Consider the following 19,898-nt stretch of genomic DNA (forward strand, 5'->3'; position numbering starts at 1 on the left):
CAGTTGCAGGAGGCACCAGTCATTCATGACTTCTGCAAGAATTTTTGCTTCCGGAAAGAATGGTGTTTGTGCCCGAAAGCTTGCAAAGAGCAGTCTTGCCAATTACTGAGCTTATCTAATAAAAGAGATCACATTGGCACAAAGGTTCCGGTCTGCCAAGAAATGCTTGGACCCTTTTGGTAGCAAAGAGACTTTTCTGAGGGAGCTTCAACTCCTTTGGGGGCAGGGCGTTTTTCCCCATCCCCAGCCTTCAGCCTCTCCTGAGGTAAAGATGAGCTTTGAAAAAGGAGGTGGGCGTAAGGCACCACCTCAGCCTCCTGAAGGCTCCTTCACCCCCTAAGAAGAGCTTCCCACCCCCATGATCAAGAACTGCCCATAAGGGCATCTGGGGGGAGGCTGGAGCCTGAGGGCCTGGGAAGAGGGGAGGGGTGAGGCAGTTTTTTGGGCAGGGGAGCGTGGCAGGGAGCTCTTTTCTGGCACCAGTGGCCAGGCTGGGGTCACTGAGACAAGCTGGGGAATGAGGGCTGCATTGGGGGGGAGGGGTTGTATTTGGATCAGCCACTGAACATCAGAAGAGTCTTTGCTCTTGCACAGAAAGAGACCTGGGGCTAGATATGGAGGGGTGGGAGTAAGGAGCCTGGCAGGGCTGGCTCCTGCCCTGGCTCCCAGCTTCCCCCTGCTCCTCGCTCCACCAGAGGTGTGGATTAAGAAGGCCTAGAAGGGAATGGTTTAAGGGCTCTGGTACATTCAAAAGCAGGTAACTGCTGTAGTCTAAGAACAGGTGACAGCCCTCTTCCGCCTCCGGAAGAGGGCTGTCACCTGAAATGCATAAAACTTTCAACATGTCCATCATCTTAATCTCCCCTCCCTTGCAAAAATAAAAGTCAGCCTATGCCGTCCACCCCTGTTCCTAGCCCCTTCCCCTTGCTCCCCGCCCAGGGGGCAGGCAGCCAGCACAGCAGGAGCAGCAGTCAAGGACTTAGGTGCCAAGGAGGATAAGCTTTCTTCCCCTCCCCTTCCATGCTCAAAGACACATCCCCTTCCCCTCCCATTCCTCCCCCCTCTCCTGTCTGCCACTGCCAGGTGCTGTCCTGGAAGGGAGACAAGCTCCTGCCTGCTCCAGCTAAGCTGCACTCAAGGCAGCAGTGGCAGTGGCTCCTGGGCTGGCAGCATGAGGCAAGACACCTGCCCATTGCCAGCAGTCCAGGGCTGAATGCAACCCAGCTGCGGCAGGTGGGAGCTCACGTCTCACCAGGGTACAGTCTCAGTGGCAGGCAAGGGAGGAGAGGGAGAGGGAAGGGGACTGCCTTTGAGCAGGAAGCAGAGAAATGCTTTTTTTCTTAAATCCTGACATGGTCAGAAAGGGGGAGTGCAGCCATGCCACTAGACCCCTCTGAATCCACCCCCACTCATAAACTACTACAGTCACAAGCTTTTGAATGCACCCAGGGGGAGGAAGGTGCTCTTAAACCATTCCCTTCTAAGCATTTGAGACATTGGTAGGGGGCAGGTTGGTATTATAGGAGCATTGGTTTGAAAAGCTTGGGAATTCACCAGCAGCCATTCAGAGGCTGTTTGCTTGCTGAATCATTCCCTACTTAGGCTTCAAACGAAACTCAGGTTGATTTTTTTCCAATTCCTGAAAAACATTGAAGTATAAGATTCCCAATAGCAGTAAGCTGGCAAGGTTTTCCTTCTAGTTTGTTTTGAAGTAGCTTCTCAAATACTATGTGAAATGTGCTGTTCATTCTCCAGGCTGCTATGTTAAAAAGTACTTTGGAAAAAGTTTAATTTTTTGAAGTGTACATTGATCAAGGGTAAATCCTAATATAGCTCATCTGATTTTGAAACCACTGTGATGGTTTTAAGAATCATCATGTTTCAGTGAAGTGCTGGTAATGTTAGCCCATTCTCAAATGTGTAGGGCATTTTCCACTATACAAAGCACGATTTGTTACTTCTAAGCAGCCTTGTAATAAAGTTCATGCAAGAATATGCATAATAAACACTCAAATACTCCCAAAAAGGAAGTGGAGGGAGAGAATCTGCCCTCCCTGAGACATTATGAAGGGACAAGGGTGAACGCACAACTACATTTTCAAAGTAGGTAATGAAAAATTGATAAAAGGAAATGCATTTCTACCTAATTTGTATTTAAAGTGTAGAACTTCCTTGCCACAGAAAGTTGTTGAGGTCAAGCATGTTGTAGGTTTGAAAAGGGTTTGGATATTTTAGGCAGATAACAGGAGTATCTGGAGTTGCTATAATTGGTAAAAACAAACATTTTGAAGAGATAGTAAAGCTTGTGACTAAGGTTTCCTTCTGCTGCAGTAATTAAAAACGATTCAAAGCCTACAAAGGATGGAAGGGGCAGTTATTCTCACATCATCCTCTAAGCAGATGGTCCTGGTCACTCTTGAAAACTAAATTAATTGGACACTGGACTAAACCAGAATGTTGCTGTTTTCAGATCTATTCATTCATCTTCACTTGTCTGGGATTTAGCATCAAAATCAAGTGCATGACTATATGTTATTTCAAATCTATGTACCTTATTTAAAGATGGCAAATTGTTCCAATTTAGGTCTAGGTAAGTCACATTATATTGCCCAATCAGTTTCTATACAAATGTATTGAACTTACAGTTCACAAGATGATTAACAGATTCACATAAGTTTAGATATTAACTTAAGAGTGTGAAGACCTCAGTGTCCATTATTCATTATCAAAGTCCAAATAAAATGTAAAGGATATGAATATGAGAGTTCCCCTATTTTAAAATACCACTCATTAAAATGTCAAATCAACAGAAACAATGATTTTAGGAAAAATGCATAGAGATCACATAGTAGTTTCAAGTATCTGTATACCACAGTCTAACTCCAGAACTTCGTTTGTTTTTTTTGTTTACTTCTGAATTCTTTGGTTAAGTCCAAAAACTTCTGGTCCCACTGAAGTCAGAAATAAAACTCTAACTTATCTAAGGCAGAGATTTAGCCTTTTTTAGTCCTGCCTCCTCCATATTTGGTGGCCCACCAAATATTGAAATGATGAGTCAGCTTGAGTACGTGTGAAGAGCAGTCACTGACAAACAGAGGAGAGCACTGTGGCAGACTGCAGTTGTTTAGTCATCAAAAGGAAACAGACTTATCTTACTTTTGCCACCCAGCCATTGCTAAGAGAAATTTCTAGACACTGACTTTTGATGCTGGCAGCATGTTGAACTAAATTACATTCCTCTTATCTATGGGTTGAACATGTTTTACCAGGCAGCAATCCGGTGCCTAAATCAATGTGAATACTTTTTGTTTGTCTTTGTTGCCACATGTTGTTTGACTAGGTTATGCATGTTTGTAATCTTGTATCTTGGGCTTTGTCAGATTTACCCCTTTAAAGTTATATACCTTCAGTAGTGTCAAGTACATGTACCTGGTTATAATACACTTTGGGTCTTATGATCCAGTACTAGCAAAGAATATAAAAGGTAACAAGAAGACATTTTATAAATACATCAGTAGCAAGAGGAAGTCAAGGAAATTGCTGGCCCCTACTCATAAGGAAAGCTAGTAAGAGATGATAGCAAGAAGGCCAAAATGCTCTGTAAAAATCCTAAATTTGATCAGAGGAGTAATATAATTAGCTTCAATAATAAGGAGGGAAGGAACTCAGGCTAGAAAATAGAAACTAATTAGAAAAGTAAATGTTTTCATATCAGCCGGACAGATTTCACTATGGAGAACTTAGGTGACTGGATGAACCTGTCTCAGAGTTGTTAGCAATTATCTTTTGAGAACTTCTGGAGGTCAAATGAAGTTCCAGAAAACTGAAAAAGGGCAGCCATAGTCTCTATCTTTAAAAAAGTAGGAAAAGAGGACCCAGGGAATTACAGACCAATCACTCTAACTTCAATTTCTGGAAGAGTACTGAAACAAATAATCAAAGTGTAAGCTCCTGTAATAACAAGGTAATAAGGAACAGGCAATGTAAAGCAGTTAAAAACATGACGTATCAAACCAACCCGATTTCCTTCTATGACATGGATAGAGGAGGAGCAATAGATATGATATGCCTTGCTTTCTACACTGACACTCATGATGTCATCTTTAGTAAACTAGGAAATATGGTTCTACGCTACTACAAGGTAATTACAAAACTGGTTGGAAAACGGTACTCAAAGAGTCATTATCTTTCAGACTGGAAGCATGTATCAAGTGGAGCTCTACAGGGGTCTGTCCCGGCTCCAGTACTATCAAATTTTTTCATTAATAACTGTCACAGGGCACTATTGGCATTGCCACCACTTTGTTTTCAGGCCCTAAATTTTCCTCCACCACTGTGTCTTGCCTGTCATGCCTTGATGATTCTAGAGGCTAGAGAAAAGTTATATCCTAGAATGACTGATCAGGTGTGTTGCATATGGTGCTGACCCCGCCCAGGGCTTCTCTACCCCTACACCCTGGTCCATCTCTCACCTATTGATCTTAGCGATATTGACCGTCAACTAGAGAGTTACAGTCCACCGCTCTCTCTTTCATATATCCAGTATCACAGTTGGGACTGGATCATGACTATTGCCAGTTCATTTCCTCTCCACCTGAAATCATGTAAAGTGAGAAAATAAGCATAACAACCTGGGGTGGGTGAGCCGGTACTCACAGTCAGTTCCCTTTTAGGGACCTCTAAACTCAGCGGACCCTTGTTACATCATCCACATGGTCTTCCAGCCTCATATTTACCAATCAAATTACAATAAACAAAAGATCACAGGCATGACTCTGCCTATCCTCGGTCAATTCCCAAGGGTCTCCCCTGCTTCCATGAATGCTCTTGCCATAGAAGGCCACTAGGTTTGGGTCTTTACCTGCTCTTGGAATGTTCAAGTCCCCTTGGCCCTGAAGCTCCCACCAGGTGAGAGTCCTCTTGGCTGACAGTAGCTGCAACTTTGAAACACACACAGCCTCAGCTAGAACTTGGGCCACTTCCTTCCCCGTGCCCAGCTTCAAGCCAGGTACCCTAATTCCCTTAATTTTTCTGCCTGCATCTCTTCCTTCCATCCAGGGATTTGCTCTTTCCTCACAGTTTGCTTGAGTCTGGGGTCTCTCTCCTTCTGTCTCTTACAGGTCACAGGATTCACCAGCCTTCCACATCCCCAGCGAAGATGACAAGACTTTCCTCCTCATACTGCCGTTTTTCAGGGACGCTCCCCTTTGGGGGACTGCAATCTCCCCAACATTTTGTGGGAAAAGCACATGGCCAAATCCAACTGGTCATGTAACTTTCCTGCTTGCACTGATGAGATATACCTCTAACGCAAGAGATCTATGGGCCAACTATGGGAGAGGTACTACTGGACTACTATCTGGTTCTGGCCAAAGGGGATGATCTGGTGAGTGATCTGAGGATCAAGGGTGTGGCAAAGTGGGGCTCCCCGCCTAGCCACAGTGCTAAGTTCCCCACTTGCCTTTGAGCACATCACCCACCTGACTTGCCTGCCATGCCTAGTTCTTAATTAAGATGTTAATTAAGGTGGGAGGCTGCCCATTCTTTCCCCAGTGCCAGGGGGCACTATCTGCAGCTCTGTACCTCCCCTACACTGCAGCCCATGCCTCACAGATGGCATCCAGATGTTGCAGTGCCCCTGGCCTGCAGCTAGACCAAGCTTAGTCCGCACTGTCAGGCCTCAGTCGCACACACATGCATATTGCCCTCCTCTCACTAGGGCCTCTCACACTCCACCCTCTCTCACAGGGTCACTTTCATGCATCACCAACTTATGCTGCCTTGCTCCCTCTTGGAGTGGGCCCCTTAGGCCATAGGCTTAGCTGGTCCATTCCCTGGGTGGCAGACGTACCGTCTGTTGGGCCTCTCCCGCAACCCTCACATGGGTAGTGGCCAGCCAATTACCCAACCAGGTCTAAGCTTACTCTAGCTCCTTCCAGGGGCAACTTTCTATATATAAACATACCGGGGCCTCAGCCCTCTGATTCTTCTCCCCCACACTGGGGTACTTCATCTCCACCCCCATTCTGGGGGCTACCTCTCACCAGGGGCTTCGCACTGCCCCCTCACTTGCAGCACCACACCGCCCCCTTCACTTGGGGCCACCCCCTCAGTGGGGCTACTCATCCCTGCCCCTCTGTCTTAAAGTGGCAGGCACCAACAGTGCCCTGCCACACACCTCCCCCCTTAAAATGGTAACCCAGGGAGATTTCCCCTGCTGCTTCTCCAAAGCAGACTCCCCTTGGAGCCTGTGAGAACCCTCAAGTGACAAGATAGGGTAAGGTGTTTATCCTCTGCTGCGTCCCATCCTAACCAAATTGTCACAGAACAGAGTTTTTGGGGCGAAAGAGAGGTGGCCTTCTGCCACACTCTCCCCCCGCTTTAAAAGCTTGGACACATGGCTTTACAGAGCTATGGGTACAAGCATGTTTTGAACCTGGAAGTACATTCTATACACATGGGCAGTCATCACCTTATCAAATCCAGACCTTACCCAGTTAACGAGAAGGTGAGGCAAGAAATAATGCAAGCGATCACACAGATGAGAGGGTTAGGTGTAATCTGGCCTTCAGTGAGTCCCTGGGCCAGCCCCATGGTACTCATCCAGAAGCAGGATGGGTCCATCCAGTTCTGTGTGGACTACCGGAAGCTGAATGCAATTACCACCCCTGACTCTTACCACATGCCCAGGATGGACTCTTTACTTGAACACCTGGACCCGGCCAAGGTTATCTCCACTCTTGATCTGTCCAAAGGATTCTGGCAAATGGCAGTGAATCCGGATGCCATAGCCAAGTCTGCCTTTACCACACCTGTGGGACTATATGAGTTTACAGTTTTACCTTTCGGTATGTGCAACTCTCCCACATCTTTTCAAAGGCTGATTAATAACCTGTTACAAAGATGTGAACAGGTTATAACTCTTCTTTTGGCAACTTCCATTGGCTTTTGAAGTTGCTTAGGAACACTTCAGGATCCTCCCCATCTTTGTAGCGAGAGAATACTGGGGTGTTCAGTCCGGGGGATGCAGCTAGTGCTGGCTGGGCACCCATGGTTTCAGCATTTGTCTGCATCTGGAGTACTGTGAGCTCGTGCTTGTATTGGCACTGAGCCTCTCTAGCTTCATGCTTGCCCTGTTCCTTTTTGTGCTGGTGCTGGGCTTCTCTAGCCTCATGCTCACGCTGCTCCTTCTCTTGCTGGTGCTCGGCCTCCAGCTCCATCCTTTTCAACTCTAGCTCATGTTTGAGCTTGCGCTGTCACCCCTCAGGTTCTAGCTGCAGCTGGAATTTCTGGAAGATCCACTCAGAGGACAACCCCTCAGTGGCCCCCCGTGGGTTCTGGAAGGACACGTGGAGGTGATCTTGCAGCCTGGTCATTATCACACAGGGTCTTAATCAGGTCTTCTCTCTTTTGCTCCTTCCTCACTGGAAGGTCTTGCTCTTTCATCAGCTCTCTCAAGTCGGCCACCGTCAGGTGGTCATACTTGTCAGCCATCCTAGCTATCTACACTTGACCCGATGACAAAATAGAAATTGTTTGCTCAAGGGTTTTCAGTGACTCTATTCGCTTCCCCAGATTATGCCTTCAATACAGCAGGTTGTCAGCTCCCACGCCTACCACCATTTGTGGCGGGCCAGTAGGGGGTGCTCCTGTGTTGAGCCACCCACCTCACTGTACCCAACCACCTGCCAGGCTCCGAGTGCCTCCCTGGGGGTGCCTCACATCTGGCTGACCTCCTTCCTGGAGCATACCCGCTAGCTTGGGGTAAAAACTGCCACCACCCAGGGCTGGGCTTGATTCTGGCTCTGCATCCTCTGGGTAACACAGGCCTAGTAGTCCTTGAGGGTACTTGACTAACTTCAAGCACTTGGGGTGCTCAGTCAGAAGCACAAGTAGTGGTCTCCCTTAGTTAGCCAAACCAAGGGGACCCCAAAGCATAATCTAGACCCACACCCAATAAGTCTCCATGCTAGGTACAAAGGAGAACTTTGTTGGTTACAAGGGGTAGGGTTGGAATAGGGTACAGGGTAGAGCAATATCAGAGAGATTCCATAGAGCAAACTGGCATGGCTGGGTAGCCTTTGATCATGCATCTGAGTTACTGCAAGCTATACGTCTAGTTAGATCTCAGGTAGCTTACAAGTATAATCCAGAGGCAGGTGGAGATTCCCTCTAGAGGCAGGCAGTTCCTTGATCATGAGTTTTGAGACAGAGAGCAAGTTTCAGATGGTCCAGCTCCTCTCTCTCTCTCTGAGTCTTCCTCATGGCTGCTGCCCCCCTTCTCCTGGGCATTCTTTAACTTATATAGCCCTTACGACCTCATTTACCTGGTCCAATGGGCACCTATTGTCTGTCAGCCAACCAATTTGAAATGCATCACTAGTTGCTGGGCAGACTGGCAGTTCCTAGCTCCCCAGGGAGCCCAAGCCCCACACCCAGGTATGTGATGCCAGTCACATAAGCAGAGGGAGCAGGTTTCCCCCCTCCCTCAGGAATGTATCCAGCTTAGGTTACCTAAAGAGACAGGGTAAGATGTGTATCCTCTGCTGGGCCCATCCTAACCAAATTGTCACAGAACAGAGTTTTTGGGGAGAAACAGCCACAGCGAGCACCCCCAAAGGTGCTCCACCTCAAAAGGGAACCTTGTTGACAGCGACCATGAACTGAACACTTTCTCTGTCCACCGCAGGGTGGTCAAATCCCTCAGTAAAATAGAAATCCTAAACTTTGGGATGGCTGACTTTCACAAACTCAGGAGACTGGTCAGCCAGGAACTAAGAGACCATGGCCCTTGGAAAGGGGAGTCTATAGAAATGTTTGTTCCTTAAGAACACAATTCTTGAAGCACAAGGAGAGTCCATCCCGTCCCACAGGAAATGCAGTCAGTGGGGTGGGAAACCCCCTTGCCTATATAGGGAACTTTTGGACCTCCTGAAATTTAAAATAGAAGCCTACACCAGATGGAAAAATGGAATCATCGCTAATGAGGACTACACAGCACTAGACCGTACCTGTAGAGAGCGGACCAGAAAAACCAATGCAGAAACCAAACTCAGGCTAGCCACCAGAATCAAGGATAACACAAAGTCCTTCTTCAGATATGTGGGAAGTCAGAGAAAGCGCAAAGGCAACATTGGACCCCTGCTAAATCAAATGGGGCAGCTGATGTCTGACTCTAAGAAAAAGGCCAATTTCCTAAACGATTACTTTGCATCAGTCTTCCACCCACCCAAGGGGGTCACCCTGCTGGACAGAAGCCAAACATCCAGGGGGCAGAAGATGGGCCCACTACTGACATACTGACCCCACTACTGTGAGGGAACAGCTCAAGAGGCTAGACATCCATAAGTCCGTGGGCCTGGACGGAATGCACCTGAGAGTCCTGAAGGAGCTGGCAGAGAAGTCCTGAAGGAGCATAGCACACCCTATGGCAAAAATATTTGAGAACTTGTGGCACTCAGGAGAGGTACCAGAAGACTAGAAAAGAGCCAGCATGGTCCCATCTTCAAGAAAGGAAGGAAGGAAGATCCAGCGAATTACAGGCCAATCAGTCTGACATCCATCCCTGGAAAGATCCTGTAGGAAACCACCAAGGGATCCATCAGCAACAGGCTAACAGAAGGCAACCTTCTGAGTGCCAGCCAACATGGCTTTGTTACTGGAAGGTCTTGCCTGACCAACCTCATCTCCTTCTATGACCAGGTGATGCATTGCCTGGACAAAGGAGATGAGGTTGATGTCATATACCTGGATTTCAAGAAAGCCTTTGACTTGGTCTCCCATGATGTCCTCATGGTTAAGCTGGGGAACTGTGGCCTTGACCATGTCATGGTCTGCTGACTGGGGAACTGCCTCCGGGGTCAGACCCAAAGAGTATTAGTTGATGGGAGCAAATCAACATGGCACAAGGCGACCAGTGGCGTACCTCAGGGCTCAGTACTCAGGCCAGTACTCTTCAACATATTCATTAATGATCTGGATTCAGGCATCAGATGCAGACTGGCAAAGTTCGCAGATGACACTAAACTATGGGGGAAAGCAGTCATACTGGAGGACAGGCTAGGGATACAGGCCAACCTGGACACACTCACAAGGTGGGCGGACCAAAACCTGATGGTTTTCAACATCATAGACTAGTGCAGGGTGCTCCACCCTGGGGAGGAAAAACCACCATCATACTTATAGACTTGGCAATGTTACTCTTGCTAGCACCATGACCAAAAGAGACTTGGAGGTCTTGATTGACCACAAGATGAACATGAGCCACCAATGCGATGCCATAGCTGGCAAAGCAAACCAAACTCTGGCATGAATCCACCAATGCATCTCAAGCAAAACCAGGGACATCAGCCTTAGTGAGGCCGCAGCTGGAGTATTGCATCCAGTTTTGGGTCCCCCACTTCAGAAGAGATGTGGATAAGCTTGAGAGAGTTCAAAGGAGAGCCAGGGATTTCTTGGGGATAACAAGGAATAGCAGTCACAAACTTCTGGAAGGCAGATTTAGACTGGATATAAGGAAAAACTTCTTTACAGTCCAAGTGTCCACGGTCTGGAACAGAATCCCCCAGAGGTGGTACAAGCACCTACTCTGGATTCATTCAAAAGGTGTTTGGATGCTTATCTTGCTGGAATCATTTAACCACAGCAGACTTCCTGCCTATGGCAGGGGGTTGGACTTTATGATCTTGCAAGGTCCCTTCCAGTCTGTGACAGGGTACCTGAAGCACCCTGCCATGGGACTGATGAGAGAGAAACAAAAGAAAAATCATTTACCTTGAGGAGCAGGAGAAGCAGTGGTAAACCCGGATACAGAAAGTGCCATGCTCAAAATGACCGGAGGAGTCAGCTGAGGCTGTGGCAGATCAAAGGCTACCATGGCAAACCCAGCCACCAGGCTTTGAACCCAGAAAAAGGAAAAAGGCATGGGAAAAGAAAAAAGAGAGAAAAACCATGCTGGAGACCACACTGGAGAGCAAAAGCAGGAACAGTTGGGTCAGACAGGCAGCAAATAGGAGGCTGCCACGATGGACCCAGCTGGGAAAAGGAAGATTTAGGGGATGCCAAGGAAGCATCTGGGGCTCGGAAGAAACAAAGGAACAGAGAAGAGAAGAAGAAGAGATCCGAGAGCAAACAAGGGGAGAAGACCGACCCCAGAGCCAAAGGGAGAGCTCCGGCTTCACAACTTAACTGGCAAGACCCAGTGAGGAATTTGATCCAGCAGAGAGACTCAATTGGCCCGTGAGTCCAGTACTGGAGGGTGAAGAGAACCACTCCAGTGACCTATGAGAAGAAGAAGGCATAGGCAGAATTACTCCCCAAAGAAGGGGAGAAGAGAGAGTTGGCCCCAGACACAGCAGGGCAACGGGGGAACCAGAAGAGAGAGAGTGCTGTCTTGGGCTCCATGCAGGGATGAATGGGGCAAGCAGCCACATAGCCAAGGACCCCAGCTGAGGGTCCTTCAAACAAGGGTAGGAATATCAGTGTCAGAAGCAAGTAACAACACCCGGAACATCAGGTATAGTGAGGGCAGGGGATGGGGTGATGGAGCCCTGTGAAGAGCCGCCAGCATCCTGAGCGTATAACCATTCTCAGTTGTCTCCCAGGAGCGTCTAGACATATCTCCCATAACATCAGAGGCATGGCAGGGATCTTTCCAATGACGAGGCACTACTATTTCAGTCGGGAGGTGACGTGGCTCTGGGCAGCATGACATCAACCTCTTACACAATCCCTAATGTCTATGAAATCTATTAAATCTGGCTGTTTGCCTGCACCTCCACACCAGCACCAGGTATGTTCACCCTGGCTCTTTCCCCTTTCCAGGTGAAACTCTAGGCCTCGCTCTAGGCAGTCCAGGCCTTTTTGGCCTGGGATGCCAAAGTCCCTTTAAATTCTGCTTCTCCCCATCCACTCAGTGAACATGCTGGTCTTAGAGGGGCCGTGCCTGCAGCCAGGAGATCTTGCCATGGTACTTCTGGCTCAGGCTTGTCAGGGGGAACACGCATAGCAGGGTTGAGCTCCAACTCCCTGATACAATAACCTTGATGATAGGCTAGAGAATTCACTGATTAAATTTGCAGGCAATGATGGAAGGAGCCAGTAGGCACATTGGAGGACAGGACTTAGAATTCAAAATATTCTTGGTAAATTGGAGGAATGTTCTGAAGGACCACATTTAGGTAGAAATGATCAACTACACAAGTCCAAATTGTAGAATGATTGACTAAGCAGTAATTCTGCAGAAAAGGACATATGAATATCATGTAAGAGACATGGAATAATCCTTCTGTATAGTCAGCACTTTTAAGGCCTTTACTTTGTGCCCACACACACTCTGAGAAAGATATGAATTGAAAAAAGTGCAAAGGAGAGCAGCAAAAAGGATCAGAATTCTAAAAAATATGATCAATGAGGAAAGATTGAAAGAACTGGATTTGTTTAGTTTTAAAAAAGAGAAGATTGAAGGCGGTATAAGAGGCTTTGAGTATATCATTGTTCAGGGCTATACAACTTCAGAGTAGCTAGGGATCACACACCACATATCTGCATTCAAGGGTGCTGTGGGCTACCCATGCTGCACTCCCTGACATGCCACCAACACTCTCCACCCACCGTACCATACTGTGGGGCAGGAAACAACACTGGAAAGAGGGGAGAACCTAGTGGCAACAGCTGCCAGAGCAGTTGGGGGAGTGGCAATGAGGCTGGAGCCAAAGACCACAATTTAACTTTTCATGGGCTGAAAGCAGTCCATGGGCCTCAAGTTGGACAGATATTTGATTATCCCAAAAAACAGGAAGGTTATAAGCTGTTCTCCATGTTTGCTGGAGGTAGACCAAGAAGTAAAGGGCTTAAATGATAAGAAAGAATACATAGTTAAGAATAGTTAAGTATTACAATATATTACCTTAGGAGATGGGAGAATCTCTTTCCTACCAGAAATGTTGAGGTATAGATGATCCTCCTTTGAAGCAGAAGACCGGAGTCTCAAGGAACCTTCCAGCTAGTTTTGTTGTGAAACTATTCCCATAATGATATATTTTCTCATGTTACTTGGATTTCAAGCAAGGCAAAAGACTCCATCTTTCTTTGTTTTGTATAGCACCATGAATAGTTATGGTGACATAACTAAAATAAATAAATAAACAACACAACATACTCTCATCTCCTTTTCCAAGGCGTCTTGACTCACTGAATGTCCACTGAAGTCAATGGGAGTCTACTGACTTCAGTATGCTTTGGATCAAAGATTTTCAAGAGCAATATGTGGCTGCTATCCTTTGTCTAGATTCTGCCCTTATAAACATGGAACCCCACGTATGTACATGCAACCCAGAGGGCACAACATAATGGGTACAATGTGGCCTTTTGCGTCTCCAATATTTCAGAATATTTCATTTGGCTCATAAAGCTCTAGCAATAAATGAAGTATGGTATCATTTAGCATTGTCATGGAAGAGGAATATCCTAAAAAACAGAAGGCATAGGAGTATTCATAGAACCAGCTAATTTCCACCTATGCTTGCTTGCCAACAACACTACAGTCAATGGATTGAAATAAACTGTCATAGATATATCAAAACAAAATATGACTTATTTTATGAGTCTTCAGAGTGGGTGGTGAGGGCAAGATTCCCAGCAAGGAATGAAAAATAAGGCTTTGTTCTGATATAACGCACCCACTGTTAGACTGCTGTGCCATGCAGAGTCTAAGTAATATTAAAAAAGCCAAGCATTGCTTCTGTGTCCTGGAAATATAATATTTGCTCAGAAAGAGAAAGAATGTAATGAACCTGAGTTCATTAATTAGAAACTGAAGTTAAAAGCTTAAAATAGCAAGGAATCTCTTTGTGGCCAAACACAAAACGCAGATTCAGCAGTAGTATAGTCAGAATTATAGAAGGGTACAAAATCATGCTGTGTGAAAACTGGGCCCCTAATAGAACACGTATGCCAGACATATTGCAACTTAATTTATTACATTTACACAATGTCACATTACAGTGAAAAGCTCTCTATTTTTATCACTAAGTATCAAATAAGTTCAGTGATTGAAATGGGACAGTGAGGAGGAAAAAAAAACCTGAATTTGGGTGGGAACCACACTGTTGCATGGTGTAATACTGCATTATCTAACAGGAATGGGAAAGAAGAGAAAAACTTGTTTAAATTTAGTTCACAGAGCTGTATTCACCTCTTAGTGGGGCAGCCTGGCTATACAAGAGCAGGATTGCCTTAATTTACTGCACCTGGAGAAACAGTTGTTCAAGACCCAAATGTGCCCTACTTGTAAAATAATAACGGTTTTAAGCTTCACATGTAGTTGTTTTCAACACTTCAGAACCTTTCAGTTGTTCTCTCTACAGCATCTGCAACTTAAGCATTACCACCATCTGCTAACAGAACCTGAAAGAGAACATTACTGGAAATTACAGCTATATTGGCATGGCACAAAGCAGCACTGGGCTTAGGCACCATGCACTACCTCTCAAGCTGGAAGCAGTACATCCATCTTGGTCTGACATCTCATCTCCACAATGTTGCCTGGCCTCCACACAGTACTGTACTAATGTGGGTGGGTTTTCCACTTCCACTTTAGGACCTAGTACATGCTGACCAATAAATCCAAGTTACAGAGTAATTATACTTAGAACTGGCAGAGCTTTTTCCGATAAAATGCTGTTTAATTCTAAATGTTGGTTCATCAAAAATTAAAACTTGTTATGGGACCTTTTGTAATTTCCAATCAAAACAAGAGAGACATTCCCCAGTACCCCAGTGTTTAAGAAACTTACCCAGGAAGTACCAGATTTCACCTACCTACTTTGCTTGATTCAGGGTTGGGACTTAGTTTCCCACATCTCAAGTGAGTGACCTAAACATCAGACAATTACAGAGACAGTTTCCTCTGTTGGAGCTGTTTCACTTTGGTCCCTGGCACACTTTCATTTAATTGCACAATGGGATCTGACCCCATGGCCTCCTACCATGCCACACACGCACCATTACTACTGGCAAGTTGAAAACTACATGACCAGCTATACAACCATCTTACAGAACACAAACATCTGAAATCACACAGAAGCTTCCTCACTAGCACCCAGCCTCTTAAAGCCACACCCAAGGAGACGCAACTAGAGACATGGAATGAGAAGGTGAAGAAAATACCTGACAGTGAAAAAATGGACATTCCAGCGACTGAGTCTACCATCAGGGGTTTATGAACCATGGCAAAGGTGGAGATGTCTCAACTGCCTGCACAACAGAGTTGGACTCTCCAAGGAACCCTAAAGTGGGGCTATACCATTGGTTCAACCACCTGTGGCTCTGGCACAGAGCCTTAGACTATGCAATATCTGCTGTAATGCCCACTGCTTGAAGGCACATGTACAATGAAAGACCTCGCCAAGTACAATAAACAAGCACAAGCCTGTGTACCAAAATAGTCAAATGCAGTGTAGAGACATGAGAAGAAGTTGAAGGCTGAGTGTCACAGTTTGGCCAGAACTGGTGAGGTCCCAGGGCTGCAACCAACAATCAGCCAGTTGTTGGTCTTAGCCCCATGACTGTTCTGGGCCTTGTCCCAGAGACCTGCATACAGGGGTAGCAGAAAACCTCATGTGCAGCCAAAGCTGCACATGTGTTTTTTTAAGGCCCCCAGCACACAGGGACCCCAGGACTAGGGAACCTCTCCTTGTTCCCTGGGTGCCTCTGATCAAGAGATTTGCCAAGTGCCTTGCTCCACAGCTCCCTAGGAACTGTGGGCAAGGCAGCCAACCTCCAAGGGTGCAGGAGCCCCACAGAACCTTACAACCCAGCACCCCAGCCCAGCTGGTGAGCTCCCCTAACTCAGGGGACCTTACTGTAATACCATATATACCTGAATCCAAGACCTTACTGGGGACCTTAGGGGACCTTACTGTAATATCATGTATACCTGAATCCAAGACAGCTTAGAATTTAAGATGACCCCCCCCCCCCAGTAATTAGATTCTATATATGGAAAAACTATAAATATTGTAATTTTCTAGGTATACAATCTAATTATTGGAAGGTCATCGTAAATTTGACCTCCCCCACACCAACTCCTATAATAGAGAAAGCAGTGGCCAGGAAAGGTGACTGGTGGGGGCAAGTGGCTGTAGGATAAAGGCATCCCCCTTGCCCTATGCCCCCTGCACCAGTTCTTCCCCTGCAGCCTGCCCACCCACCCACCCCTCAGCTCCTGCCGTTTTCTTGCTCCCCACACAGACTCTACCCCCGCTGCACACAGCCTCTGCCCCCTTCTTCATCCTCCATCCCACAGCCATTGCCCCCTCCCCCCACTTACTGTCAGATACAACTCCAGCTCCATTCCCTCCCAGGTGATGAAGCACATGGAAGCACATCCCTTGCCCAGCCAGGCAGCACTGTCCCGGGGCTGAGCTGTGCTGCTAATGACTGGCCAGACAGGGAATAGAGTTTCCATGCGCTTTGTGCCCTAGAAGGGAATTCAGCTGGAGCTGCAGGCATGCCTGACAGTAAGGTGGAGGGAAGAGGCCAGAGACTGTGGGGCATCCAGGAGGGGCAGAGGCTGCAGAGGGCAGATAGAGTTGGGGGGTGCAGAGTGGAGGGCAGGTGGCTGCTGTGGAATGACTTTGGCCCCAGCACTTGCTTGGGGCCAGAGTCATAGCTGCAGCAGCCACCTGCCCATACCCTCGACCCCCACATACCCCTGGCACTTTGTATGCAATTCTAAGATGAGGAAATTTTTTTCCCCCAATCTGAATGGGGAAAATAAAGACTCGCCTTCGATTTGAGTAACTACAGTAATAGACTCTGGTTAAGCTTCCAAAGCCAAATGCTTAACAGTTAAGAAATGCGAGAATTAAAATTGTCTCATTCAGTGCACTCTCACATAATAAGCAGCCATTCAGTATTTTGTTATCTTATCGTTCAGTATGCACACACAGGCATTATTCATAATATCCTGCACACCATTCAATCCCAACTCTCAGAATATTTAGTTTTGTTGTAGTGATTATCAATATGTTCTCTGAATATTTCACAGTGACTGAATCACCCAAGTCTGCTGGCACACTTCAGGGCCAGAAGTGTGTCCATGAGTCTTCTCTATGCTTATTTCCATCTCCCAACCCTAAAGGTCTTGGTCTTCAGGAGGTCTGAGTGTGGATGCTAGGGATGACTTCAGAGCAGCCACACAGAACTTCCTTCTCAGGAGTACACCTGCAGACTAAAGTGGAGTTCACATGCTCACTCCTATACACTCCACCAGAACTGTGGCCAGTGTATAAGTCCTTACAATGGAATTTTTCAAAGTCTGTAAGCACCTCATAACACCACCACTCCCATTAGCTTCAGTTGCATCTGTGAGTATTCACACTCCTACAAATACAACTCCAAGGTTTTGAGTAAGGTATGCCAAAGGAGCCGACTGTCTCAGGCCCTGGTGCCCAGACCATTGACTTGGTTTCATTTTTCAGCTAGCAGCTAGCCGGAGTAGTTACCATTGTATTCTTCCACCCGCAAACACAGACACAGTATCACAGAGCAAACGTCATTCTTGCTGCCAAATTATTCCTCGATTCAACTAGCCCCTTGCCAAACTATCGCCTCCAATTACTATTAGTAGTGGAAGTTTTATGTGCTGCAAGGCATGTGTTAAGTAAAATGGAGTAACGAAAGCCTGAGTAGGGCAGATGTAGGTGCTGAGATGTGATTAGCAGTGTATAGTAGCATATGGTGTTCTTCAGGCTGCTATTGCTCCTGCCTTTGTGAGCTTCATCTCCTGGCCCATCCCTGTTTTAGGCAGCTTTAACAGGATTTGCTGCTTCTTACACAAGTATTCAAATCAGTCCTCAGAGAACACCAACGGTGTGTAGTCACTAGTTTCTAGATCAATGTGAATTATATTGACAATTAAAACCATTTTCTGACCAAGTGCCATCTGCTTTCTACCTTTTACCACCACTTACATCACTACAGAATTTGGCTCTTTATTATTTTCAATTGAAAGTTAAAAGAGAACACATTTAGTAATATCTGCCATGTGGACTGTATCTTCATTCTTTTTAACTACAAGATGAATTGCAAGAATTATACCTCATAGCATCCCTACAAGGGAAACAAGCATTATTACTGTTACCAGAAGTGTCCTGCAGTGTCTGAGATAAAGAAATGAAGTGACTCATAAAAGAAAGCAAAAGGAGTCAGTTTTTGAATTATACAGCATAAAATGTAGAAGACAAACTGACACAGCATCCCTTTGCTGCAGCAGTGTCATATTTACAAGCCAAAAATGTCCATAGTGATAGGTGTAGTTCCTCATTCAACTAAAATGTTAACTGCTGGGGCAGAGAGGTCATGAAACACTTTTATTGTTTTACTGATTTCTTTAATGGATTCCCAATCACGGCTGAACCAGCAACCATAAAGATGAAGCATCTTTAGCCTGAAAGAGAGAAAATAAACCATTAGAAAAAGAACTAAGTATATACAGGAAAGTGCCTAACAGCAAACACAGAATGAGTCCATTACTCCAGACTGGCCCCTTTTAAAACTCCTTGACTAGCTGACCCATCAGATGTTTTGGTTTTTGGCTATCTAGAAGGACTCATACAGATTCATGGTCCTAGCAAGGAAAGCCTTTGCAATTTCCCTCATGACACCCTAAAAAGACCATTCTAACTGCAGCAGGTGTCAGCAAAAACATATTATCTAAAAAAAAAATGTCAAATTATTTAGTCCCTAAATTTACAATAAGTTTTATTATTGTTAAAAATAAAGAAAAAATGGGCAAAAAGACAGGTTTACAAACATTAATCAGAGTAAGAAACATTTCCTGAAGATTTTTAGAATATCACCACTTCCTCTTAATTTCTGCATTATTTTATATGTTTTAAATTGTACAAATGTGCAAGTTGAGTAAAAGTAAACATTAGAACCCCAGTTGCTCTCTCAGTCTCACAAACACAACATCCTCGGTAACTGAGAACAGAACGGGCACTTATAATGATGAAAGTAAATTCAATCAGATTATTTTCATTTGTAATAATATAAAGAGTTATTAGTTGTGCAAGTAAAGATAAGTTTTGTACATAAAATATACAGAAGTTATAAACAAAAAGGATACAGTATAAAATATTTTCTGTACATATCACAGTGCTCCAAAGAGGAGTCTAAATCTCATCAACCTTCCATGGGATTTACATCCCTAAGACTTGAAAAAGTTACGTCAAACAACTGGCTAGTTAAATATATCTCCAAAATGTAGATTATTAGTACAAAACAGAGGAAGGTACCATGAAACCTTTTAAAATTCTTTTTAGATATAAAAAAACTCCACATTCTATTCAAAATTTTCTGGATGTATAAACATACACTAAGAGAATTTGTCCAAGAATGATAAATTACTTTAATTACAAAGGAGTAGTTTGTGTAGGGGATTGAAAATTGAGCTTTCATCTGGAAAAAAAACTGTGGCTTTGGCTATCTGGTCCCTGGAAGGCAGTTCTGACAGTCACATTGCCAAAAGTTCCCCATACCCTGATGAGTAAGTTGAATATAAGCAGAAATTCCTTATCAAAATCTATCAATAAATTAAGAACATCAAAAACTGCCACTGAAAACTGTATTATAAGAAATCTGAATCTCAGCTTGGGCTATATCTACAAAGTGAGCTTCTGATCCTAGTTCTTCTAAGCTCCTGGTCAGGAAAGCAGAATCCACATCTGTTACTTAAGCACATACACTCTTCATACAGTGAACAGGGAGAATTAGGCCCCTACTAATGGGATCCAAAACAGACAACACCCCAAGTTTCATAGTTTCATAGTTTCTAGGGTGGGAAGGGACCTGAGTAGATCATCTAGTGTGACCCCCTGCCATGGCAGGAAAGA

At 45.4% G+C, this 19,898-nt stretch overlaps 1 protein-coding gene across 1 annotated transcript in view; it reads right to left on the bottom strand.

The window, feature by feature from the left end:
• Positions 1-17,976: 17,976 nt before the first annotated feature.
• The window catches only part of LOC109323749 (F-box/LRR-repeat protein 20-like), an 87,433-nt gene continuing 85,511 nt past the window's right edge, over positions 17,977-19,898 (bottom strand). The window contains exon 11 of the mRNA XM_019555436.1: positions 17,977-18,451. Coding sequence (XP_019410981.1) covers positions 18,325-18,451 — 127 coding nt within the window. The 3' untranslated portion in view covers positions 17,977-18,324. The remainder of the gene's footprint in view (positions 18,452-19,898) is intronic.

The sequence above is a fragment of the Crocodylus porosus genome, unplaced genomic scaffold (assembly GCF_001723895.1).
Source record: "Crocodylus porosus isolate Cpor-Errol unplaced genomic scaffold, CroPor_comp1, whole genome shotgun sequence".
NCBI classification, from domain to species: Eukaryota; Metazoa; Chordata; order Crocodylia; family Crocodylidae; genus Crocodylus; species Crocodylus porosus.